Below are 26,643 nucleotides of genomic sequence, written 5' to 3' on the forward strand. Positions count from 1 at the left end.
GAAGTGACATCTGTTAGATCCCGCCCTTTTACCTGCCCCAGTAGTTAACTATACTTTTCATTGCCTTAATTAATTCTAATTCATGAACAACCTTGCTCAGGATATATTTCAATAATTATGCTAATTGATAGCACATATACAACATTCAGTAGGGATTAGATACCAGGGTATTGGCTTATTTTCTTATTTTACTGATTGCTGCATTACTTAGTGATAGCCCTTCCTAAACTCCTGTATCTTATAGCAGGACAGGAATTGATTCTGGAGACTTAACAGATACCAGAATGTTGATAACAGATAACAGAATAACAGAGTTGGAAGAGACCTTGGAAGTCTTCTAGTCCAACCACCTATTCAAGCAGCAGATCCTATAGCATTTGAGACAAGCGACTGTCCAGCCTCTTCTTAAAAGCATCCAGTGATGGAGCACCCACACCTTCAGAAGACAAACCATTCCTCACTATTAGGAAATGTATCCTTAGATCTAGGTTGCTCTTCTCCTTGATTAATTTCTATCCATTGTTTCTTGTCTTGTCTTCTGCTGCTTTGGAAAATAGATTGACCCCTTCTTCTTTGTAGCAGTCCCTCAAATATTGGAACACAGCTATCATGTCACCCTTAGTCCTTCTTTTCCCTAGACTAGAGCAAGAAGTAGGTTGTGGTCTTCAATCACCATGCACTGGAAATGGGAATCTGTATGTGCCTTCATGTCCTCAACAGAAACCATAGGCTTATCCTAAGAAATCTTACAAAACTCAAATAGTCAAACACTACACTTTCAGAGTAGATCCCAAATGATCTGAAGAAAGAAAAATGGGTCAATACATGCCTTAAAGGCCATGTATTGGAGCATGTATAGTCATGACCAGTGGTGGGATTCAACCAGCTTGCACCTATTTGGGAGAACCGGTTGTTAACTTTCTAGGCAGTTCAAGAACTGGTTGTTGGAAGAAATCTTATTTTTTTCCACTTTACAAAGCTAATCCTGTAAAGAAGGCAGGAAGGAAACATTCTGGTGTTGCTTCTAGTCTAATGTTTATCGCCCTGCTTACAGAAACTGCCACTCTGATTAACCCTTATCACATTGTAACAGCTAAGGCGAAGCCCCCATGACCTGAGTGATGTTGAGTTAGCCACGCTCACCGGTCACATGACCACCAAGCCCTGTCTACCCAGCTGGTCATTAGGGCAGAGAACCGATTGTTAAATTATTTGAATCCCACCACTGGTCATGACTTCTTTAATTAGAACTAGTCATTCAAGAAAGAGTAGAATCAATGAAACTCTGTCCCTTAAATCCTAAAACCTCACAGATCATCCAGAAGGATATCATGGTACACAATACTGAAGGTCACTGAAATGTCTGAAGTGATATTTTGTAACATTTGCCTCCTAATATATGTATATGGTGCCCCTAACTTTCTGCCCTTTAAGGTGGCACTTAAAGACTATTGCATTTTGCAAGGTATTTCAATATTAACAATAACAGGTTTGCCTTGAGATAGATTTTTAATTTGGTATATTATTCATATTATTATAATTACATTGACTGCATTAATGAAAGCTGTCTTGAGTCCTTTCATAGAAGAATGGAGGAAGAAAAGAAGGAAGGGAAGACCCATTTCCTAATGGTTGCTCATAACCTAAAAGATAGATTATTATCAGAATATCATTATAAATAGGAAGTAAGAAACCAAAGAAATATTGGATTTAGGAAGAAAGATAAATCTTTTCATTTGTCTTTGCTTCCTTTAGTTTTCTTACTTGCAGTTGAAGATACTATTGAGATACTATTGAAGAGCATTTATATGCTATTTTTGTTTTGTACATTCAAAATTCTGATAATCTGATGATTTATTTTTGGATATGACAACACATAGCTCACACAAAAAGCTAGTCTCCCATATGTGAAACCCAACTCCCAAAATGATTTCAATCCCTTCCTTCATTTTGGCTATGGCATATTCCATGCTTACCATGGCTCCGAATTACTGGATTCCCCTGCCTTCTTATAGCTCTAACCCACAGCAAGAAATCAAGTATGAAATTGCTTATTTTTATTAGGCATGCTTTTGAGGAAAAATACTACCATTGTTTTATGGTCCTCTGCATCAGGAGAACAAACCAGTACATTAAAAAAAACCTGGATAAAATAGACAAAAGATAGATCTAACAGGTCTGCTGTTCCATGATTGAACTTAAGTAATATGAAAAGAAGAAAATGGCAGCTATATTGTTTCATTATTCAATGGCTCCAAAGTTCCATATTCTGAACTGTAACTAAGGAGCCTCAAGTCCATATTTGACCATATGGCTCATTAGATGACTTACTCACCATCTGTCAGTTTACAATAAGAGGTTTGCTGTTGGTGAAAGGTAATATAAAGCTGCCAGGAAAAGGTAGCTGGTGTTTCAATGTCTGTTATAATGCTGTGACAGATCTAGACTGTAAAAATCCAGGCAACAATTAGCAGGCAACAAGAGAATACTGCCATTGATTGCTTGATTATTTCATCTTTTCAGTTTAATTGAAATAATTCGATGTGGTGTATATTTGATTAAAGACATCACAGGTAGCCCTTAACTTATAACCATTTATTCAGCGAATATTTGAAGTAATGCCAATACTGAAAATAGTGACATGACAGATCCTTACGCTTATGGCATGGTTGTGTGCATCCCAACAGTCATGTGATTGCTATTTAGGCATAAATGAACAATCATGACATTGATTGCAATGTCCTGAGACAGCATGATCATTTGTGACCTTTCCAAATGGTTTATGGCAACCAAAGTCAATAAGCCAGCAGAGAAGTTTGCAAATGGCTATCATGTGATGACTTGCTTAATGGCCACAGGGTAAAAGGCCATGTATGCCTAACTTAATGATGACACTACTTAAAGACGTCATAAGTTGAGAATTACCTGTAAATTCAAAACAAGAAGGAGCATTGCTAATTACCATTCAGGGTAACAAATAACAGTATAAAACAAATACAAAATTTAAATCCTTTAAATATTAAATTCATCAGAATTACATGACTTCCAATGAAGCTGGCATCTGTATGCAAATCCACAGTTAGTCAATTCATATGCCAGCTGTTGCATTTACTGGTGGGAAAGAAAAGAAAAAGAAGAGCAAGAACCAAACAAAAACTGTTAAAAAAACTACTAATATATACAATCCTGCTTAGAGAGATTAATTATTATTAATTATTAAGGCATCTGGAGGATAAAAAGTAGGTGAGACTATAAATTAAGCAAAACAAGAGATAGGAAGAAAAAAATGTCAAGAAACGAGGTCTGCATTTTTAGTTTTAAGATGGCTTGTGAGAGGAAGCAGATGGCATTGAAGTTATACCTTTCGTATGCTTTTGGATAAGGCAAGAATCTCCAAAATCTAAAATGAACAATGATGACTCCCTATTTTTAAAATGAAACATTGATAAATTATCTCAGGAGAAATAAAGGAAAGTAAAAAAAAAATTCTAGATGCCATCATAATACTAATATAATACTAAACTAACATAACTTACTAGCACTGGCATCCATCAAGAGCTGTGATACCGCAATGGTTAGAATGTAGTACTGCAGCTAATTCTGCTGACATCAGACTGCCTGTTTGGCAGTTCGATTCTCAACAGCTCCAGGTTGACTCAGCCTTCCATCCTTCAGTAAAATGAGGACCCAGATAGTTTGGGGCAATATGCTGAGTCTGTAAACTGCTTAGAGAGGTCTGTAAATCACTATGAAATGGTATATAAGTCTAAGTGCTATTGCTATTGGGGATGAATACAAAGAGGTCATAATAACAAAAACAATACAACCTGTCAGCCTCTGCTTTGCTGCTGCTTTTTGGCTGCCATTGATATGGGGGGCCAGGTATTTGGGGAGGGAATCATTCTGTACTGGAGGACTATTTATTAGGGAGTTATTCTCACCATCTCTTTGCGCATGTGGAAGGAGGGGAGTTTCCCGCCGAGGCCAACTGTCCAGCATTCCATCCTGATGATGATTTTTGAAGATGTCTCCCACCTGACAGTTGGGTGAATTATAATTGGACTATGGACTGGGGTACCAAGGGGAGGGGAATGAATCATGTATTGATATCTATTGCTTTTGTGCCTTTTTTTCAGATTCAGCTTTGCTTTGCTTCTCATCGTTTGTAACCAGTAAAAGTACACTTAATTCTGAAACATGGAGTTGAGTGGTTTTTTTCTTGGTTATTAAATGAAAGGGCAGTGACACAACCCCTATGTTATGCATATCACGACATTATAGGAACTTATGAATGGGGTGGAACTTATATCGTAGCACTTTATTTTGTCAATTTGATAAAAGCAAGAACCAATGGTTGCCCACAGCTACTAGATAAATGAGTGAGAAGGAACATGTCAGCCTAATTTATGGAATCATAAAACTGTAGAGTTGGAAGGATCTTCAAGAATCATATAGTCCAACCTTCCATAATGTGGGAAAGACCAGTTAAACCATTGGTGAACCATAGCCTGGCCAGCAAGTAGCATCCTGCCACAATTACAAGGACTGTTGCTGACTCACAAAAAGTTAGATATATGAACATGGCAACTCTCTATGTCAGGGGTCCCCAATCTGTGGTCCATGGGTTGGCACCGGTTCTCAGCCAAAAACCAGGCTGTGCAAACAAGTAAAGCCCCATCTGCAAGATATAGGGAGCACACAAAACTATGCCCCTTCCTATCTGGGGAAATACCTCTCTCCACAGAACTGGTCCCGGTGCCCAAAATGTTGGGGGGCGCTGCTCTATGTTGATACCTTTGAGACCAGTGGTGGGATTCAAATAATTTAACAACCAGTTCTCTCCCCTAATGACCAGCTGGGTAGGTGTGGCTCGGTGGTCATGTGACTGTGTGGGCATGGCCAACTCAACATCACTCACGTCGATGGGCACTTCGCCTTAGCTGTTACAATGTAACAAGGGTTAACTGGATAGGCAGTTTCTGGAAGCAGGGCAATAAAGATTAGGCTAGAAACAACACCAGGATGTTTCCTTCCTGCCTTCCTTACAGGATTAGCCCTGTAAAGTGGGAGAAAACAAAATGAGATTTCTTCCAACCACCGGTTCTCCGAACTGCTAAGAAAGTTAACAACCGGTTCTGCCAAATAGGTGTGAACTGGCTGAATCCCACCAGTGTTTAAGAGCCTACATTGCTCTGATTATCAAAAGGAAGACCTTCTCCTGTATATATCTGCCAGTCCAACCAGATCAAAGAGAGTCAATTCCATGAAGATCTTGTGCTGATGAGATTGCCACCTCTTATGGCCTTAAAAGTTGGTGTTTTCAGTTTCCTGGAAGAGATTTGTTCAGCTTCATTCCTCTCAGGTTCCAGAAAAAATAATCTTCTATTTTGCTCCATTTTGAACAGTGGAGTGTGTCAAAAAATGAAAGTGGTTTGGTGGGTACATGGAATTTCTATCTTTTGGCTTGCATCTTTTCTATTACTTTTTATATATTTGGGAGTGATCTTAAATTGACATTGTTAGCTACTCTGAGGTTTAGGAAGGAACAGCAGCCTACTAGTGTAGTCAGAAGTGAATTAAAACAAACACACAACATGAAAACAAAAAGACTTTACAAGAACTAAGGTCCATGAATGGCTTTGCATGCGCAAGGAGAACCTGCCTATAGTGTAATATAACCAAGCAGCTTATAGCTTGTGCTAGCTATGGAAGAAGTCATGATGTACATTACAATGACACCATGAATGTATAGTTCTGCAGTATGCAACAGTCTGTTGGGATCAAAGACCTTGCAAGTTATTCCAACATGCATATGAGAGGTAGGCTTTTTCCTACAGACTTTGTCTTGATCTGAGATCTTATTATGAATCAAACTGTCAGAGAAACATATTTCAGTTTCTTTTTAACTGTATTTCAAAGCTAAGGAAGATTCAAAAGAGGTATCAGTAAATTAGCTGCTTAAATTATCCGTTGTATTACTGAAAAACATGATGAATAGTAATGAGAAGTCCAAAAGGCGCAATATGACTTAGTTAGGGAGAAAAAAATCGCTTTGATGTGGTGTGTCTTTTTACCTTTCTCAGTCTTCCTTATTTCACTTCAAAAGTCTTATGATCAAATTGAATTGCCTGTCTGGGCACCAACCAATCCTACTTAACTTACAGCCAACATTAATACTTTTTCAAGGTTTAGACAGTGTGTGATTTTCTCTGATACAGGTTGTGTTTGAACACTACAGAAAAGAGGACTGAGAAGCATTGTAAAACTGCAGATAAATATGACACTGCAGACAGATATAGTGCTGAATTGAATTTCCGAGTTCCAGGCTTTTCCTACCTGGTCGTCCCACATTAAATTTATTTATTGGCGTTAGTACAGAAAACTAATTATAAAATTAAACACTGGCCAAATAAACAGTTCTATTCTCCCACCAACACGCAAGCAACTGAAAACAAAAGTTTTGGGTTGTACTCCATTTGGGAGAGCAAGATTCCAGGTATTTTAGCCTTGCACATTTTACCTCTGTCCAAAGCCAAACCGCAATTTAGAAAAAATAATATTGGTTACATTACACTAATGAATTGCTAGGGTAATTTAAGAGTTTAAAAATCATTTTAATAGTTTATAGTTTGCCCTGTACATATTTTTATATCAAATATAAAATTAATAGGTGAATTATTTAAGGTATTTTTTCATAAAGGTACATTTTCAAAAACCCAGCAGCTTAAAATAGTTTAAACTGCAGAATATGTAGAGATTTCATACAAAGACAAAACAGGAAGGACAATGGTATTTCAAATGCCAGCCTGTATTGTAAACCCACTGCATTTTTATTTAGCTTTTTCCTTGAAACTTTTCCTTGAGAACAATGCCGAGTTAGTTCAAATACTAGAGGGAATCTGGAATATGATATCCCATTCAACTGGCAGTGGCTCAAATTGAATTTCTGCAGGACTAATGAAATGAGAAATGTTGTTTCAAGCTTCATGCCATGTCAGACAATATAAAACTAAAATGCCCTTGAGTTAATCAAAGCAGTCTATTCAGCGTAATTTACACAGTCAAAATAAGCTAGAGAGCAGGCTGGAAACACTGGCACTCTAAGTATTATTATTCTGATTCATAAATGCATTTAATTCCAAATTAGTAGGCAGCTGTAAGATTTATGCATTCAATCAGGAAAAGGCACCTTTCTATGTAGCCTAAGCTATGTTTCCTTTGCAATCATTTTCTTTTGTAAGAATTTTTGTATTTACTGAGAATTACAATTATACCTGCATGATGTATTACAATAGTAGTCACTAATAATTTCCTACACTATTCTATATGTTAAGTAAATCTCACAACAGAAATTAGAACATTGTATAGTACACCAGAAGCAAAGGTGGTATTCTGCTAGTTCGCACCAGTTCAGGAGAACCAGTAGTGGCGGTGGTGGGAGGCTCCGCCCACCCTCCCAGATGTCATCACGGATGCTCTGCATGTGCACTCCCGGTTCTGAACCAGTAGCGAAGGTAAGAGGATTTCATGCCTGACCAGAAGCTTTTCTCTCTGCTATTTTGGATAAGGCCTATTGCTGTGAGATAAATATCAAAAGTTTTCTTGCTCACCCTTATGCTCATGAGCTATTTTTTCATACTACCAAGAGATTCTTTAACTTCAGAAGCAGCCCATTAATAAAGATCCTGCCTATCAAATCACAGCTATTTTTTCCCTTTAAGTAGTTAGTATGTCTAACAGGGGTGTGGTGGCCTAGTGGTTAAGATCCTGGGCTGCCACAGGAAGGTTGTCAGTTCTAGACCCAAGTACTGCATAATCGGGTGAGCTCCTGTTCTTGCTCCAGTTCCTGACAAACAGTTCAAAAGCATGCAAATGCAAGTAGATAAATAGGTACCACTTCAGTGTGAAAGTAAGTGTTCCTTGCGCCTCGGCATACAGTGATGCAGATCATATGGCCATGGAAGCATTTCCAAACAATGCTGGCTCCCTTAGCTAGGAAAGAGAGATGAGCATTGACCCCTAGAGTTGGGCATAACTGAACAGGGGAAGCCTTTACTTTTTTTTAAAGTCAGCATCTGTCAGGTAGTTAATTCAATTGCAATATTATCCTGAGCTGTCAAGCAGCACTTACCAGGCACTCTCCAGTGATATCATCACAGGACTCTGCATGACCAAAACAAGTGCACGGCCTACAAATTCCACCAATGATAGTGCCGTTAATTCGCCTGTGTCCTGGCCAGCATGACTAGTAAAAAAAAAGAAACATAAAAAAGAATATTTTTAACAATGCAAAATGCCACTAACATGCAAACAGAAGACACTTAATAAGATAACTATGGAAATTCTCAGACATCCCGATCATGGTGGTCCCAAAGATGCTTTTTTCAAGAGGCAACTAGACTTTCTTTTTTTTATTTGAAGACATTTCACTTCTTATTCAAGAAGCTTCTTCAGCTCTTGATTATACAACTGAAAAAACTTCTTGGATGAGAAGCAAAACGTCTTCGAAGAAAAACCAGAAAGTCCAGTTGCCTCTTGAAAAAAGCACCTTTGGGACTTGATAAGATAATGTATCACCTTAGTATACAGATAATGATATCGGACAAGTGGCATCCCATTTCCATTGACCATGGTTTTCTTCCCCTTGTCCATCTTCCCCTTGTCCATCTTCTAAATTTTATGTTAAGTTTTATTTTTGAGCATGTTTTGCCAGCTCATCACCCTGCTCTGCTTTGTACTCTTTATTTGCTTTCTTCTTAAGTACTTATTTTGATTTTCCCATGCCATCTGTTTCCATGGCCATAAATACTGCTTGCAACCCATTTTACTGTACCCCCAAATTTGTACCTTTGAACAATATTCATTTCCCGAATGAATGTAAGCAGTCTACATACATGGGCAGTGTTGGATTTTAGGATTTAGTGACCTTGGCCTAGAGATTTTTAATTTTATTTTGCTGGCAACTGTGGCTATATTTTCAGAGGCAAAGTAGTCAGCTTTGCAGACCACATACTAACTAGACTTTGGAACTAAGCATCCTGAAAATCTAGTACAATATATTAGTCTACATACTCTTCTGGCGTGGGTGTTGCTCAGTGGGTAGTATTGCCAGGCATTCCATGGTTCCACGGATGTATTGGCTTAAATGCCAGGTAGAGAAAATAACTGACAGTCCACCTGTTATTCTTCCCAAGAAATTAGCCCAAACTTTGTTCAGATGTTTTATATAACAGAGAACTATTTTGATCTGGAATAAAGGCTGGTGTTGCTAAAATCAAACAAAGAAGTTTGTCTCACTGTTATGATTGTCTAAGATACTGACCTGAACTGAAAAGGTTGGAGTAAGATTAGTCTTAGCTTGATCTTTCTGCTGAAAAGGCAAAATAAAAGCAGAGAAGTAAAGGATGGAAGTAAGATAGCTTGACATACCAATATGCAGAATGAATATAGTTAGAAAGCAAATTATTGAAAAAAGGGGTAAAATGCAAGAGAAAAGGCATTCTGTAGCTAAAACATCAGTGCAATTATTTTGGATTAGAGGTTAAAGAAAAAGAAGGCAAATTAGCAGGCAACAGGAAAGCATAGCTCTGATTCCCCTTCACTTGTAGACCTAGTAGAATGAAAATGTTCATGGAAAAATTCCACACAGAGATGTGCCTGGAAGAATGTTAACACCACATGTACAAATTGGTAAACATGTTCTATATAGTCAGCCATACCTCACTAATTAGAATGTTAATATTTGTCCAAGAAATTGGGATGGATGCAGCTTTGTAATTGCACTTCATTCAAGCATAATATGATTTGGTTATGGTTGATTAGGTTGAGAAAAACCATATCATTTATAAAATGTGGTTTAGAACTTAGTGTATTTTGTAAACTCAGTCAATTTTGTTGACAATTCAATGAATCATGGTTAAGCTGTTTTATTGTAGGAGTACCTGATACATAAAATATCAACTTCTTTTATAGGCATTCAATGTTCTTACAAAAGTTAGGAAGGCAGTGAACTTTCATGAATGTCATTCTATAGGTTAGGGGTCAGCAACCTTAAACACTCCACAAAGGTCCTAAACGGAAGCCCCCCCCCTCCCAGTTCAATTCTGGAGCTGACCGGAAGTCCGATTCTTCCACCATAGAGTTTCCTTCTAGCATCCTTTTTCCTCTACCTGTCCTAACCGAAAGCCCTATCAATTGTGGAGCTGACCAGAAAATCCATCCCTTGCCATAGAGTCTTCTCCTGCTTCCCACCCCAACCGGAAGCGCCTCTCAAAATTGTGATGTCAACTGGCGACAGGGAGCCGCAGCAGAGGGATGAAAGAGCCACATGCGGCTCCAGACTTGCAGGTTGCTAACCCCTGCTATAAGTAGTCATTGAGGAGGTCAGATGACTGCACAGCACTCCAGTGCATTGTTTCTCAACCTTAGAGCATTAAGATGTGTGGACTTCAATTCCCAGAATTCACCAGCAAGCAGTTAGCTGTTTGGGAAATTCTGGGATTTGTAGTCCACACATCATAAAAGAGCTGAGCTTTAGAAACACTGCTCTAGTGTATGTGTGACATTGCATTTAACAGGAGGATTCCCCCCCCCCAATCAATGTTGATTCAATACCTTATATTATCTACTGCATGGTCATCTCTCAGGCATATTTCAAGTATGAGCTATCAAAAAAAAAAAAACCCTGACTTTTGCTTGCACTTCAGAATAAGATGCCAGACAGCAATTCTGACTATCATATTTTGGCTCTATTTTATGGGTTTGAACATGCAGACACAACTGCTTGTAGCTAGTATTTTGCTGCTTTTGCATCTTTCTGTGTGTAGGTAGGGAGAGAATTCAAAAAACTAAACATTTACAGTTTCTCTAAGGGTTGAAATTGTTCACACAGTGTTGCAGAATGATGTCCTAAAATTTCCTTATAATCTTTTAATTTTTCTTTTAAATTCTTCATCTTCTCAGCAGAATATTTCCACTGAATAGTTTAACAGAAAAATAAAATTTACACATGAGAAAAATATAATAATAATAATAATAATAATAATAATAATAATAATAATAATAATAATAATAATAATAATAATAATTCCCACTATCAGTAATCTTAAAAAAAATGAAATTAGGCTACCAAACAGCCAAAAAAGCTGAAAAAATTTCACATTTACTATATATGGATGATTTGAAACTCTATGGAAAGTCAGAAATAGAAATCCAATCATTGACAAATACAGTCCGAGTATTCAGCACCGATATTTCAATGCAGTTTGGCATGGAAAAATGCGCCACTGTATCCATAAAAAGGGGCAAAATCACTGCATCTGAGGGAATTGAAATGCCCAATGGCCAACTAATTAAATGCAAAGAAAATGAAGCCTACAAATACTTAGGCATTCTGCAGTTGGATAACATCAAGCATGGAGAAGTAAAAACTATTGTCAGGCGAGAGTACACCAACAGAGTTAGGAAAATTTTGAAATCTAAATTGAATGGTGGAAATACAATCAAGGCCATAAATACCTGGGCAATACCAGTTATAAGATACACAGCTGGCATAGTTAACTGGACACAAGCTGATTTGGACCTTTTGGACCGAAAAACCAGGAAACTAATGACAATGCACTACAGTTTACATCCATGTGGTGATACTGATAGACTGTATCTGCCCCGAAAATCAGGTGGCAGAGGATTATTACAAGTGAAGCAAACAGTTGAAGAAGAAAAACATGCACTGGCTGATTATTTAAAAGACACTCAAGAACATCTATTAACCGAAGTAAAGAACAAAAATCTACTGAAGGCTCAACAGACAAAACAAGAATACAGAAAAGATGTGATAAAATCAAGAATGGAGAGTTGGCAGAACAAAGCACTGCATGGTCAATTTCTGGAAAAAATAAAAGATAAAGTGGACAGTGAACAAACTTGGTTATGGTTAAAAACAGGTACATTAAAGAAAGAAACAGAGTCACTAATCCTGGCTGCGCAAGAACAAGCTATCCGCACAAATGCCATTAAGGCCAAAATCGAAAAATCCTCTGATGATGCCAAATGCAGACTTTGCAAAGAAGCTGATGAAACTGTTGATCACATACTCAGCTGCTGTAAAAAAATCGCGCAGACTGATTATAAATTGCGGCACAATTCAGTAGCACAAATGATCCATTGGAATTTGTGCAAAAATTATAATATTAAAACAGCAACAAACTGGTGGGAACATCAGCCTGAAAAAGTCACCGAAAATCAGATGGTCAAGATCTTGTGGGATTTCCGTATACAAACCGACAAAATACTGGCGCATAATACAACAGACATCACACTGGTTGAGAAAAATAAGGTCACAATCATAGACATCGCAATACCAGGTGATAGCAGGGTCGCCGAGAAGGAACATGAAAAAATCGCAAGATACCAGGACTTAAAAATCGAAATTCAACGATTATGGCACAAACCAGCAGTGGTAATTCCAGTGGTAATTGGCACACTGGGTGCTATTCCAAAAGCACTGGAATTACATTTAAAACAGTTAAAAATTGACAAAATCACCATCAGTCAAATGCAAAAAGCCGCACTGCTTGGATCTGCACGCATATTACGAAAATACGTTACGACGTCCTAGGCCCCTGGGTGGGGCCCGACTAGTAACCAATGCCAAATCCGGCGAAACAACTGGCCGCTGTGATACAATTGTACAACAAGAACAATAATAATAATAATAACAACAACAACAACAACAATAATAATAATAAAGGTAGGCCTCTTTCCTGCCGTGGCTGGGCCTGGATAGTTATCTGGTGCAGTTCCTACAGTTATGATATTATCGTCCTTGAACAAGTAGTGGCTTAGCATTGAGAACCAACCCAGCCACCTACCATCACTAATGATGAGGAGAAACCAACAAAATTCCACTTTCGATCGGTCATTGTCCGAGTCAACAAGGACCATGTCAGATGCTATGGCTCCTGGACATCTATCGAAAAAGGGGCTACAGGGTTCAGTTGTTACTGCCAGGAACCAGGGCGTGCAACTGCAAAGCAACTGGAACCAAGGTGCAAAACTTGGACAACCGAAGAAAATCGACAAATCCTCAAATATTACTATGAAGCATGTAACAGTGATACCCATTGTCATTAGGGCACTTGGCATCATGTCCAAGAATTTTACAAGATACATCAACAAATTGCAGCTTCATGCAATAACACCAGTGGAACTGCAAAAAACTGTGCTACTCGTAACATCTTATATTTTAAGAAAGTACTTGGTTGATACCTAGGACTCTGGGAGCAAACTGTATCAATGATTAGCACCAGTGACTGGTATTTGTAATGCATTTTTGAATGTTCTGTTAGCTGAATTTCATGTTTAATGAATAAAGTAAATAATAATAACAACAACAACAACAACAACAACAACAACAACTCTGCCGTTGCTGGTCCCAAGCCTGGATGAGAAAGGAGGAGGGTTGGGGTCAGGTTGGCAACTGGCCCCATAAAAAAAAACCCTGCCAACCCATACAATATGGTGAAAGAAACGAATAAAAATTTTATACTGCATCGGTCGTCACGCGGGTAAACAAGGGCTGCGGCGGATGCTGGGGTCCCTGGACATCCATCGACAAGTGGGCTACAAGTGGACCAGCCAACAAATCAACAAAAATATAGTGCAGATGAAAACCGTGCCATAATGGCCTGTTACTACAACTCAGAGCCAGAAAAAAGAGGTTATTAAAAGCGAATGTATGAATTATGGAAACAACAATATCCAGATTCAAATGTTAGTGAACAACGACTAGCAGATCAAAGGCGATTTATTATACGGAATAAAGTGTTTAGTGAAGTTGAACATGAGGAAATTCAGGCAAATTGCAAAACCCAAAAAAACAATATCACAAGCGGAAATAACTGATATTCAAGACACAACTAAAGACATTATAGTAGAACTCCCAGAAGAAGCTCTTGGGGAGGAAATAACACCACCACCACTAGAACCAGTTATCATTGAACCAACTGATGAACTAACTCACAAACAAAAAGAATTGAAGGATAAGATCATGGAGCATTTTCTGCTTAATGAGGAAAGGCAATGTTTACCATCACTAAAAACTGTGCCTAAGAAAATTTTGGCCCCTATCATGAAAATGGTTAATGCAGTGTTTTCAACAATTGAATCGAGATCCATCTTGGAAATGAACCAGTTAATGTACAGCGCAGCTGTAATAATCACTAATGAACTAGGCATTAAAATCAAAGTACCTAGTCACTCAACAGAAAAAGCATCAAAGCCAAAGTGGAAAATCCAATTAGAACAAAAAGTCAAAAAATTAAGGGCAGATGCTAGTAACTTAAAGAACATGCAGGAGCAACGGCGTAAAAACAACAAAACCATAGATCGGCTAATCAGAAGATATAGATTGGATACAAGAAACATCAATGAAGCTGTAGAGATTGTAAAACAGCAGATAACAGCAACAGCTAGAAAAAATGAAAGATATGAGGCATGAATCATCCAATATAAACAAAATCAGCAATTTTGATCAGACCAACGGCATTTTTATCAAAGTCTTAATGTGAATGGTGACACCAAAAGTGAATAACCAGAAAAGCAGGCCACAGTTGAATTCTGGAAAAAATTGTGGGAAAATGCAAAGGACTACAATAAGGAAGCAAAGTGGATACATGACTTTGAGGAAAACATTGGCAACAAACAAATGCAAGTATTAGAAATAACAACTGAGATGGTCAAAAATCGAGTAAAAAAAGGTAAAGAATTGGACATCACCTAGAAAGGACCAATTGCATGGTTTCTGGCTCAAATATCTGACCAGTTTACGTGCAATATTGGCCAGGCAACTGAATGAAATTTTACAAAAGGGCCAAATTGATGAATGGTTGACAACTGGAAAAACATACTTGATTCAGAAAGATGCAACTAAAGGAACAACACCTGAAAACTGCAGACCAATAACATGCTTGCCAACAACCTTCAAATTACTCACAGGCATTATTGCAGATAACATGATGGATTATTTGGAAACAAACAACATCTTGCCGGTAGAGCAAAAAGGCAACAAAAGAAGGAGCAGAGGCACAAAAGATCAGCTCCTAATTGATAAAATGATATTAGAAAATTGTAAGAACAGAAAAACGAACTTGAATATGCTCTGGATTGATTACAAAAAGGCATTTGACTCACTGCCACATAGTTGGATCATAAAATGCTTAGAAACAACTGGCATTAGCAAAAATATTACATCCTTTACTGAAAAGGCGATGAAACAATGGAGAACTGTGTTGACAGTAGGGACTGAGATCTACGGAATGGTTAATATCAAGCAAGGAATTTTCCAGGGTGATTCACTTTCACCTCTTCTCTTTGTCATCGCAATGATCCCACTATCAGTAATCTTTAAAAAAATGAAATTAGGTTACCAAACAGCCAAAGAAGCTGAAAAAAATTCGCATTTACTATATATGGATGATTTGAAACTCTATGGAAAGTCAGAAATAGAAATCCAATCATTGACAAATACAGTCCGAGTATTCAGCACCGATATTTCAATGCAGTTTGGCATGGAAAAATGCGCCACTGTATCCATGAAAAGAGGCAAAATCACTGCATGTGAGGGATTTGAAATGCCCAATGGCCAACTAATTAAATGCAATGAAAATGAAGCCTACAAATACTTAGGCATTCTGCAGTTGGATAATATCAAGCATGAAGTAAAAACTATTGTCAGGTGAGAGTACACCAACAGAGTTAGGAAAATTTTGAAATCTAAATTGAATAGTGGAAATACAATCAAGGCCATAAATACCTGGGCAATACCAGTTATAAGATACACAGCTGGTATAGTTAACTGGACACAAGCTGATTTGGAAATTTTGGACTGAAAAACCAGGAAACTAATGACAATGCACTACAGTTTACATCCACGTGGTGATACTGATAGACTGTACCTGCCCCGAAAATCAGGTGGCAGAGGATTATTACAAGTGAAGCAAACAGTTGAAGAAGAAAAACATGCACTGGCTGATTATTTAAAAGAAAGTCAAGAACATCTATTAATTGAAGTAAAGAACAAAAATCTACTGAAGGCCCAACAGACAAAACAAGAATACAGAAAACATATGATAAAATCAAGAATGGAGAGTTGGCAGAACAAAGCACTGCATGGCCAATTTCTGGAAAAAATAAAAGATAAAGTGGACACTGAACAAACTTGGTTATGATTAACAACAGGTACATTAAAGAAAGAAACAGAGTCACTAATCCTGGCTGCGCAAGAACAAGCTATCTGCACCAATGCCATTAAAGCCAAAATCGAAAAGTCCTCTGATGATGCCAAATGCAGACTTTGCAAAGAAGCTGATGAAACTGTTGATCACATACTCAACTGCTGTAAAAAAATCGCACAGACTGATTATAAATTGTGGCACAATTCAGTAGCACAAATGATCCATTGGAATTTGTGCAAAAATTATAATATTAAAACAGCAACAAACTGGTGGGAACATCAGCCTGAAAAAGTCACCGAAAATCAGATGGTCAAGATCTTGTGGGATTTCCGTATACAAACAGACAAAATACTGGCGCATAATACACCAGACATCACACTGGTTGAGAAAAATAAGGTCACAATCATAGATATTGCAATACCAGGTGATAGCAGGGTCGCCGAGAAGGAACATGAAAAAATCGCAAAATACCAGGACTTAAAAATGGAAATTCAACGATTATGGCACAAACCAGCAGTGGTAATTCCAGTGGTAATTGGCACACTGGGTGCTATTCCAAAAGCACTGGAATTATATTTGAAACAGTTAAAAATTGACAAAATCACCGTCAGTCAAATGCAAAAAGCCGCACTGCTTGGATCTGCACGCATATTACGAAAATACGTTACGACGTCCTAGATCCGGGGGGGGGGGCGATTAGTAACCAATGCCAAATCCGGAGAAACAACTGGCCGCTGTGATACAATTGTATAACAACAACAACAACAACAATAATTCCATCCAGAAAAAAAGCATTGGCTTTTCTGTTTTACATTTGACAGACCAATAGGTGGTAATGTACATAGTAATAACAAAAGTGCCTTGGCAAGCCTCTTTTCTCTTAGAGTTTTAGAATAGCCAGTTCAACCGGGATGTGTCTTGAAAGACTTGATATGGCAAGAAACTGGGCCTCAAAGAAGAACCTATATATAGGTAGTCCTCAATTTATAGCAGAGACGTAGAGTCACTAGAGGCAAGGGAGGCGGGGCCTCACCAGTCTCCTTTGTGCTGGCTGGCCAGGCGGGGAGCAGGTCGGGTGGGGGGGTGGGCTGGCTCTGGCTGGCTGGGGAGGGGGGATCATTGCTGCTCAGGTGGCCCTCACCGCCAGCAGCTTGGGTGTCCCAGCTCCATCCAAGCTGCTTGCCATCGCGCTCCACCGTCTTGCCCCCTGCCTCTTCCGACAAACCATCCTGCTGCCCCGGCCTGCAGCCAGCCCAGCACCGAGCGGGGAGGAGGAGGAGGAGGAGGAGGAGGAGGAGGAGGAGGAGGAGGAGGAGAAGGAGGAGGAGGAGGAGGAGGAGAGTGGTGAGTCCTTGTGCCAGCCGGCTGGCCAGGCGAGGAGCAGCTCGGGCGGGGGGTTGGTGGGCTAGCTGGCTGGAGAGGGGGCCACCTGAGCGGCCATGATCCCCCCTCCCCAGCCAGCCAGCCCCCACCCCCGCCCAACCTGCTCTCTGCCTGGCCGGCCAGCTGGCACAAGGACTCACCGCTCTCCTCCTCCTCCTCATCCTCCCAGCTTGGTGCTGGGCTGGCTGCAGGCTGGGGCAGCAGGATTGTTCATCAGAGGAGGCAGGGGGGCAAGGCGGTGGAGCATGAGGGCAAGCAGCTTGGACGGAGCCGGGACACCCAAGCTGCTGGTGGAGCCGGGACACCCAAGCTGCTGGTTTTTTGAACCTCTACAAAACCCTTCAAAATCTATCATCAGCCTTTTATAAGATACCTTTGGTGGGTGTTTTTTTTTAGCATTAGTATTTATAATAAGATAAAGAAGTGATTATATCAGCTATCAGAATCAAGGCTCCATGACCTAAATAACATATATAAAATCATGGTGCTTTAAAAGAAGAGAGCTGACAAGTAAATGCCTAGAGTGCTTGTATAAATGGCACATTGTTTATAGTATTGTGAAACAGAACACCTTTGTGCTTTTAAAATCCTTCCTTGGAGACCTAGTTTTCAAATTTTTGCATTTAAAAGCTCCATCAGCAACACCTTGACGTGCTAGTTAAGCATACATGCACTTACTCCAAATATAGACTAGATATTAGTTGGTTGAAAATATTCAGATTTTACATATTATAACCTTCAACAAGACTGCACTTACTAAATTGATGAATCAATCATCCCAGGGGAAAAGTGTGTGTGTGTGTGTGTGTGTGTGTGTGTGTGTATGGGAGGGGGAGGAGACAATCACACTATCTGTATGAAAAGCGCTATGTATTGTCTCAAGCACGAATGTGTTGCTTCATTTTGAAATTCTAAATCATATCACATATTTTGATTTTGAGTATTCAGAGTTTTTAAATATAATGACAAATAAAGTGATTAAGCCCGAAGGACAGTTTCATGGCTGCATGTTATGAACATTATATAAAATATCACACAATTCCATGCATATCAGTTCAGAAGTCACCCGTAGGTGTTCCCAGGCGTAAGATTGCTACTCTGTAAATGAAAATATCTCAGATACATTTGAGTTGACATATAATACATAAATATGATTATTTGTAAAGTTATTTACAATGATAAGGAACTAAAGAAAGCTTTCAGTTTTTTTTAACTGAGCTAAAAACATCAAATTGTATCATATATATATATATATATACACACACATACATACATACATACACACACACACACACATATTTATATGTGTGTGTGTGTGTGTATGTATGTGTATATATATGACACTAAATACAGACAGACAGACAGACAGACACAGTGTTAAATGAAATATTCCAAAGATTGAATACAATTTGTGATATACAACCTATAATTAAGCACACCCAACTAGATTTGGGTGCTATGGTAAATCAAAGTTAATTAAAACCAAAAGGAACACTTTCCAAACCTCTTCATTACAGTTATGTGGAGGATAGAAAAGGTGGAATATGATGATTTATGGAAAACAATGCCAGCTTAAGAGTATATGGTATCTATAAACATCATGAACAGATGGCCATGTCAAAAAGATTTGCATTTTTGGAATGATTAGGAAAGGTTGGCGGCATTGGTGCACCCCAAACTTTGGCGCCTATAGTCAGTCAGTGCCCCCTACACTTTAGTGGCCTGGATGGTGCCTGCTTGTCAATCACCTAAAGTCAGAGAGGTTCTGTTTGTTTCTATTGCTATCACCTGTAGCTTATTCCGATATTCAGACCCCAGCAGACGGATATGCATATAATTCTATGTGTGGTCTACTTGAAAGAGTTTGGTTTTCAATCAACCCCCATATTTACTGACAGAAAAATCCTTCAACAGCTTTGTATTAAGATACTTACTTCACAGGACGAACCCAAATATCCTGTAGGACACTGGCAAATTTCAACAGCAGATGCATCTTTTTGTCCAGGCAGTAAGTCATTAGCAGATTCCAGGCTGACACCACTCAACCTAGTATATAAGGATAAAGTAGAGGAAATGCTAATGATCTAGAAAGGTAACATTGTATTCATACTATTTGCTGTGCTAGATTGGGTGCGAGTGAGAAGGATAGATCATGTACTTATGTTAAAAGTAAAATGGGTTATCCAAAGATTGCCTGTCTCTTTTGACTTGGTAGTAGTCATGTTTAGACTACAAGTAGTCCTTGACTTGCAACAGTTCACTTAGTGACTGTTTGAAGTTACAACGGAATTGAAAAAAATGACATGACCATTTTTCATACTTATAAACCCCCCACCCTCCCATGGTCGTGTGATTTACATTTGGATGCTTGACAACTGATTCACATTTATGACCATTGCAATGTCCTGGAATCACGTGACCCCTTTTGCAATTTTCTGACAAGCAAAGTCCATGGGTAAACCTGATTCACTTAATAACCATGTAACTCATGTATATGGCAAGAAAAGTTGTAAAATGGGGCAAAACTCACAACAAATTTCTCGCTTAACAACATAAATTTGGAGCTCAATTTTGGTCGTAAGCTGAGGACTACCTGTATAGCATAGCAAATCCACATTAGAACATTGTCACACAAATATTATTAACCATAGGAAGGCTTCTTAGTTTGTAAATTGCATGTTTTACTTATGCTGCAGGCAGACCAAGAATTAGGCTGACTGAGAAACTGTCAAACACATCTTCTTACCCTGCTGAAAAGTAATGAAATATTAAATTAGATTTATAGATTTGACATTACTTCGAAATATGTTTTACTTTGGGAAATGATGTTATAGAAAAAATACTTATTCTAAAGTGAACTGCTTTTTCTTTACTACGATTCTATAGACTAATCAATATAAGGAGAGACAGATAAAAAAAGCTTTTCTCTCTATTATACAAGGGATTTTTCATACTCTTGTCCCAATAGAGTAATAAAGATTTGATAAGCACTGTTTGCCGTATCATGAACACATGAAGAGCCTAGTCTGTAGACTAGAGGAAATCTAACTATGTGGTTGCTAAGAGTCAGCCATGACTTCATGGTGCACAATCAATCAATCCATCAATCAATCAATCAATCACTAGGTGAATTTAGGAGGCTAGAAGTGGGATGAGGATTAAGAAAAATGTGGATTTTTAACTGTGGATTTTAATGCTGTTATGCCCCCCAAAGTCATTGTATGTGAGTTGAGCAGCTAAATAAATTTGCTCAGTAAATAAACTTATGCAACCACAGAACCCACAGAAATATTGTCCACTTAAAAGAGTTTGTAAAAAAGCACCCGGGAGACTCTCAGATGTGAGGAACAAACTCTAAGCCAGTGTTTCTCAACCTTGGCGACTTTAAGTCCTGTGAACTTCAACTCCCAGAATCCCCCAGCCAGCACAGCTGAGCAGTGATGGTTGTCTTTTTGGAATTCTCTCCCATCTCCACATAGGATCTCTAGAGCTAGTCAGAGTGACCATCAGTTCTTAGTCACTTATCTTACTAATACCCTTCTCCACTGATTGCTGTTTGACTAGGTGACCAGCTCTTGGAAGAGTCCTGGCAGTGCCAAACTTCTTCTATTTGACCATTATAAAGGCCACTGTACTCCTAGAAACCTTCAGTGCAGCAGAAATTTTATTGTAGCCTTCCCCAGATCACTGCCTTGCAATAGTCCTGCTTGTACTTCATTGAATTAGGAATATTAGTCAAAATCTAATGAAAATCTGAGCATACTTCATCACAATCAAATCAGTTATCTTTAACCAGAAGATGTTAAACATTAAGGAAGCAATCCTAGATATGTTTATTTGAAGGTAAATTGGGCTCAGGTAGGATTTGTGTTTAGGAATTTTAATAAGAAAGAACTAAATAAAATTTCTAGGGCTATATACATGGAACTAATTTAGGTGGACATCTAAGAAAGCTAAGAAATATTGGGACCAGATTTGTACTTTAATTCAGAGAAATCTTAAAATAGATGTACAGTCATAACCAGAGGTTTTTCTTCTAGATTTGATGGACATACAGATTGAAAAAAATACGGGACTTTATTTTCATACATGGTAATAGCAGCAACACTTTTATATCACAGAGATGGAAGAATTAATAAGATCCCACAATGGAAGAATAGATGGTTCAGTTAACAGAGTGAGCAGAAATGAAGAAAGTGACTGCTTTGATTTTTTTTTAAAGGAATTTATTTTGCTTTCTTTCTACTTGGAAAACACTTTTAATATTTTTGCTTGAAATTGAAAGAAAAGAAATTTTAACTTTGGAATTTTATGACTAGAGTTTTTTTTAAAATTATTATAACAGTACTGTGTGTTATGGTTAATCTTAGAGAAAAAACATATATCATTTTATACTATCTGTACAAAAGAAAATTGGAAGTTATTTTTTTCTTTATTCTTTTTTAAAAAAATTTCCTGAACCTACAAATTTGCTTTATTCTTTTTGTTTTAAACTTTTTTCCTATTTCAGAATAACAGAGTTGGAAGGAACCTTGGTGGTCTCTTAGTCAAACCCCTGCTCAAACAGGAAACTCTATACTATTTCAGAAAAATGATTTGTTCCTTGGATTTTGCCTTGTTCTGAAACTTAATGTTTTGAAAAATAATCAACTTAGACTTATTTTTATAGATAAGTTCTCCCTTGACTATCCTATCAAAATCAAAATTAGGTAATACATCACATATTTATCTATAAAGGATTTATAGAAAAATAATAAACTAATTTATCTAAATTGATATAACTGCATAAAAATCCAGTTGATTTACTATTACTGTAATATATTTTTTAATTCTAATGTTACTATCCAAGCCTGAACATAAAATCTCTTTACATCTTAACCAGTGCCTCTGGGAGCATTGCTAAGTAGTTAATTTTTGTGATTCTTTACATAGTCCCATGCTACCAGTGGAAAATGTTTTAATCTGACCCATTAGTAAGAGACTCTCCTTAGGGTGAAGCATCATTCTACATGCTAAGGAAGCTGGGAGGAGGTCAATTTTACACATTTTAAAAAGTGTAATCTAGTGAAACATTCGGATGCATGCAGGAGCCCTATGTGATGTGTCATACATGGTGGGATATAGCATAGCATCTACAATAGCAATACCAATAGCACTTAGATTTATATACCGCTTTACAGCATTCTCTAATCGGTTTACAAAGTCAGCATATTGCCCTCAACAATCTGGGTTCTCATTTTACCGACCTTGGAAGTATGGAATGCTGAATCAACTTGGAGTGTAGTGAGATTCGAACTGCCAAATTGCAGGCAGTTGGCAGTCAGCAGAAGTAGCCTGCAGTACTGCAAACTAACCACTGTGTCACCACTGCTCATCTACAAAGTGGTTTCAAAACTTCAGGCTCCCAAATCTTGGGAGATGGGGGATAGGAGGTTAGTTGTCCATATGTCCTACAGGCCACTGAAAAATAAATTCATCTGAGAAGTTATTATGTTGCACAGTATTTCTGGCTCCCTATTTCTTGGGGAGTATTTAGATATAAATATGGAAGAAGCAACATTTTTGACAATAAGTCTTTTAGATGTCTAGTTTTATATACTTTACTATATATGGAATTTTGTAAAACTAGAGTCAATGAAGATTCACCTGATTTTTTTTTGAGAAATGCAGTGTAGAAGGAGTACATACATTTTTAAAATCATTTATATCTTCTGTTCACTTTTCATGCTACCCAAAGCACTTTTCCAATAACAGAGATAGTTTAACATGTACTACACATTCCAGAAATCCATTATTCATATTTAAGATGTTGTCTTTGTTCTATATTCCCATTGCTAAATTTTCTTTTAAAATGAGGCAGAAAAAATGTTATTTAAACGTATGCTATGATTTGTTAAGGCCAAGAATTAATCTAAAGAACTTAATATCTACACACAACAAAATTTACTGGTATTTTTTACTAACCTATTTACCTACAGATTGTCTTTTCCTAGTGCTATGTAATATAATTTGGAGCAATGAGAAACAGTTACACACAGAACATTTAACTCAGAATTATTTCACATTTGTATTCACTGAATGGTCCCAATTTTCATTAGGTTCTGCTATTTGGTAAATGGTATTTTAATGTGTTTAACAGTTTTTATTCATTGAAAAAAGCTGCAGTGCAATTTTTCCCCACTTCAGTGTAGTAATTTCTATTCCTCTGTGTCGTTCAGCAGACATTAAAGTACATAATGTTGTCAGTAATGGGATACCAGATCTTGGAGATACTTGAGAAATTCAAGTATCTAGACCAAATATTTAATATGATTGCTAGTGTGGCAGACACTGTTGACTTCTACATGCAAACGAGATTAAACAAGATGCAGCTTTTGAAGCAATTGCAGTGCAGTTTACGGTCTGCTATTACATTAATTGTTGTATCCTGAGATTAAAAAGAAAGGAAGGAAATCACCAGTACCATATGATACTATTGGAAAGCTTCTAGGTCACGTTGTCTACATTTCACGCAACATTATTCCCTAGTTGAATTCACTGAGTGGTTTCAATTCCCCTTAAGTACTGAAATCTAAACATGGGCTACAAAGCTACTACTGACCTTTTAAACTTTGGAAATGAACTTTTTGCAGCCTAAAATAAAAGTGGTAGGAACTTCTCACTAATTGTCTCTGAAAGGTCTAGGCCAGAGAAAGTGTGACTTGGTCATGACAGTAAAGCATTTCCTCTTTAAAAATGTGTTGCCTTTTGAACAAGCCCAACAATTGTTTAAGAGCTGTGATAGCACAGTGAATGCAGTATTGAAGGCTAATTCTGCCAAATGCCAGCAGCTCGATTCTCACAGCCTCAAGGTTGACTCAGCCTTCCATTCTTCAGAGGTCGGTATAATGAGGACCCAGATTGTTGGGGACAATATGCTGACTTTGTAAACTGCTTAGAGAGGGCTGTAAAGTACTGTGAAGCAATATATAAGTCTAAGTGCTATTGAAATTTGAAATTTAATAAAATTTGTGTGCCAGCCACTCCCTTGGGACTCTGGGTGGCTTACAGACAAGATAAAAAAGCATTTAAAAATTAAAGGTAAAAATACAGTTGTTAAAATTACACACCATCCATTCTGTCTAAGTGGGGCTGGACATTGATCAACAGCCCCAGGCCTGCTGGAACAGCCAGGTCTTGGTGGCTTTTTGGAAGGCCAGGAGAGTTGTAAGTGTCCGGATCTCTATGAGTAGATCATTCCACAGGGCCAGCGCAGCTACAGAGAAGGCCCTCCCCCAGGTTGTCCAGTTGACGGCACCCGGAGGAGGCCCAACCTGTGAGATCTTGTTGGTCGTTGGGAGGTATGTGGCAGGAGGCGGTCTCTCAGGTAGCCAGGTCCTAAACCATGTAGGGCTTTAAAAGTAACGACTAGCACCTTGAAGCGTGTTCGGAGACCAATAGGGAGCCAGTGCAGCTCGTGGAGGATGGGTGTAACATGGGTGTATCTAGATACACCCAGTATCGTTCGCGCAGCTGCATTCTGGACCAACTACAGTCTTCAAACACTCTTCAGGGGCAGCCCCATGTAGAGTGCGTTACAGTAATCCAGTCTTGAGGTGACGAGGGCATGAGTGACCATTCGAAGTGCCTCCCAGTCCAGGTAGGGCCACAACTGGTGCACCAGGTGAACCTGGGCAAAAGCCCCCCTGGTCACAGCTGACAGATGGTGTTCTAATGTCAGCTGCGGGTCCAGGAGGACACCCAAATTGCGGGCGTATGATTTCACCCCCCAGGCTAAGAGGTGGAATGTCTGGAGGGAGGCAACATCAATAGCCACTCGGTCTTGTCTGGATTGAGTGCAAGCTTGTTTGCTCCCATCCAGACCCTGACAGCCTCCAGGCACTGGCACATCACTTCCACTGCTTTGCTGAGTTGGCATGGGACAGATAGATACAATTGAGTATCGTCTGCATATTGATGATATTTGATCCCGTGTCGGCGTATGATCTCACCCAGCGGCTTCATGTAGATATTAAATAAGAGGGGGGACAGGACCGAACCCTGTGGCACCCCATATTTGAGGGGCCTAGGGGTCGATTTCTGTCCTCCAACCAACACCGACTGTGACCTGTCCGAGAGGTAGGAGGAGAACCACCATAAGACGGTGCCTCCCACTCCCACTTCCCGTAACCATCGCAGAAGGATACCATGGTCGATGGTATCGAAGGCTGCTGAGAGGTCAAGAAGCACTAGGATAGAGGAATGTCCTCCATCCCTGGCCCGCCAGAGATCATTGATCAGCGCGACCAAAACTGTTTCGGTGCCGTAACCAGGCCTGAAACCCGACTGAAAGGGATCCAGATAATCTGCTTCATCCAAGGTCCGTCGGAGTTGAAAGGCCACCACATTCTCAACAACCTTCCCTATGAACGGGAGGTTGGAGACTGGGCGATAGTTGTTTAAGATGGCTGGATCCAGGGAAGGCTTCTTAAGGAGGGGTCTCACCACCGCATCCTTTAGAGGGTGCGGGAAGGATCCCTCCTGGAGAGAGGTGTTAACAATCCTCTGGAGCCAGCCACGTGTCACCTCCCTGCTGAGAGACCAGCCAGGAGGGACACGGGTCCAGTAAACAGGTGGAGGCACTCACTGCTCCCATGGCCTTGTCCACTTCCTCAGGAGCGACAAGTTGAAACTCACTCCACAAAATCTGATCAAGACCCTCCCCCGGCATCTCGGCTGGTACTGTCCAGGTGGAGTCCAGGTCCATCCGAATCCAAGCAATTTTATCCGACAGAAACTGAACAAATTCCTCAGCTCTACCCTGTAAGGGCTTGCCCGCATCCCTCCCTTTCAAGAGGGAGCGGGTTATCCTAAACAGGGTGGCTGGGCGAGATTCTGTGGATGCAATAAGAGCGGAAAAATGAGCACATTTCCCCCCCCCCCCGTATCGCCACTAGATAAGTCCTAACAAAGGCTCTTAATTGTGTTCGGTCGGATTCGGAGTTACTAACCCTCCAGCGTTGCTCTAGGCGTCTCTTTTGGCGCTTCA

General features: G+C 39.1%; 1 protein-coding gene across 9 annotated transcripts in view; it reads right to left on the reverse strand.

The window, feature by feature from the left end:
• LAMA2 (laminin subunit alpha 2) overlaps positions 1–26,643 on the reverse strand; it is a 474,492-nt gene that overhangs the window by 180,729 nt on the left and 267,120 nt on the right. For 5 of the 9 annotated variants that reach the window (XM_087718507.1, XM_087718506.1, XM_087718504.1 and 2 more), the window contains exons 15-17: positions 19,550–19,661; positions 9,323–9,370; positions 8,132–8,245 (exon numbers count right to left, since the gene is read on the reverse strand). In XM_087718507.1, coding sequence (XP_087574633.1) covers positions 8,132–8,245; positions 9,323–9,370; positions 19,550–19,661 — 274 coding nt within the window. The remainder of the gene's footprint in view (positions 1–8,131; positions 8,246–9,322; positions 9,371–19,549; positions 19,662–26,643) is intronic. The other 4 variants (XM_087718512.1, XM_087718505.1, XM_087718510.1 and 1 more) reach the window with 1 other exon arrangement.

Source organism: Thamnophis sirtalis, unplaced genomic scaffold, assembly GCF_051295495.1.
Source record: "Thamnophis sirtalis isolate CommonGarterSnake01/CBP01778 unplaced genomic scaffold, rThaSir2_p1.2 scaffold_6, whole genome shotgun sequence".
NCBI classification, from domain to species: Eukaryota; Metazoa; Chordata; class Lepidosauria; order Squamata; family Natricidae; genus Thamnophis; species Thamnophis sirtalis.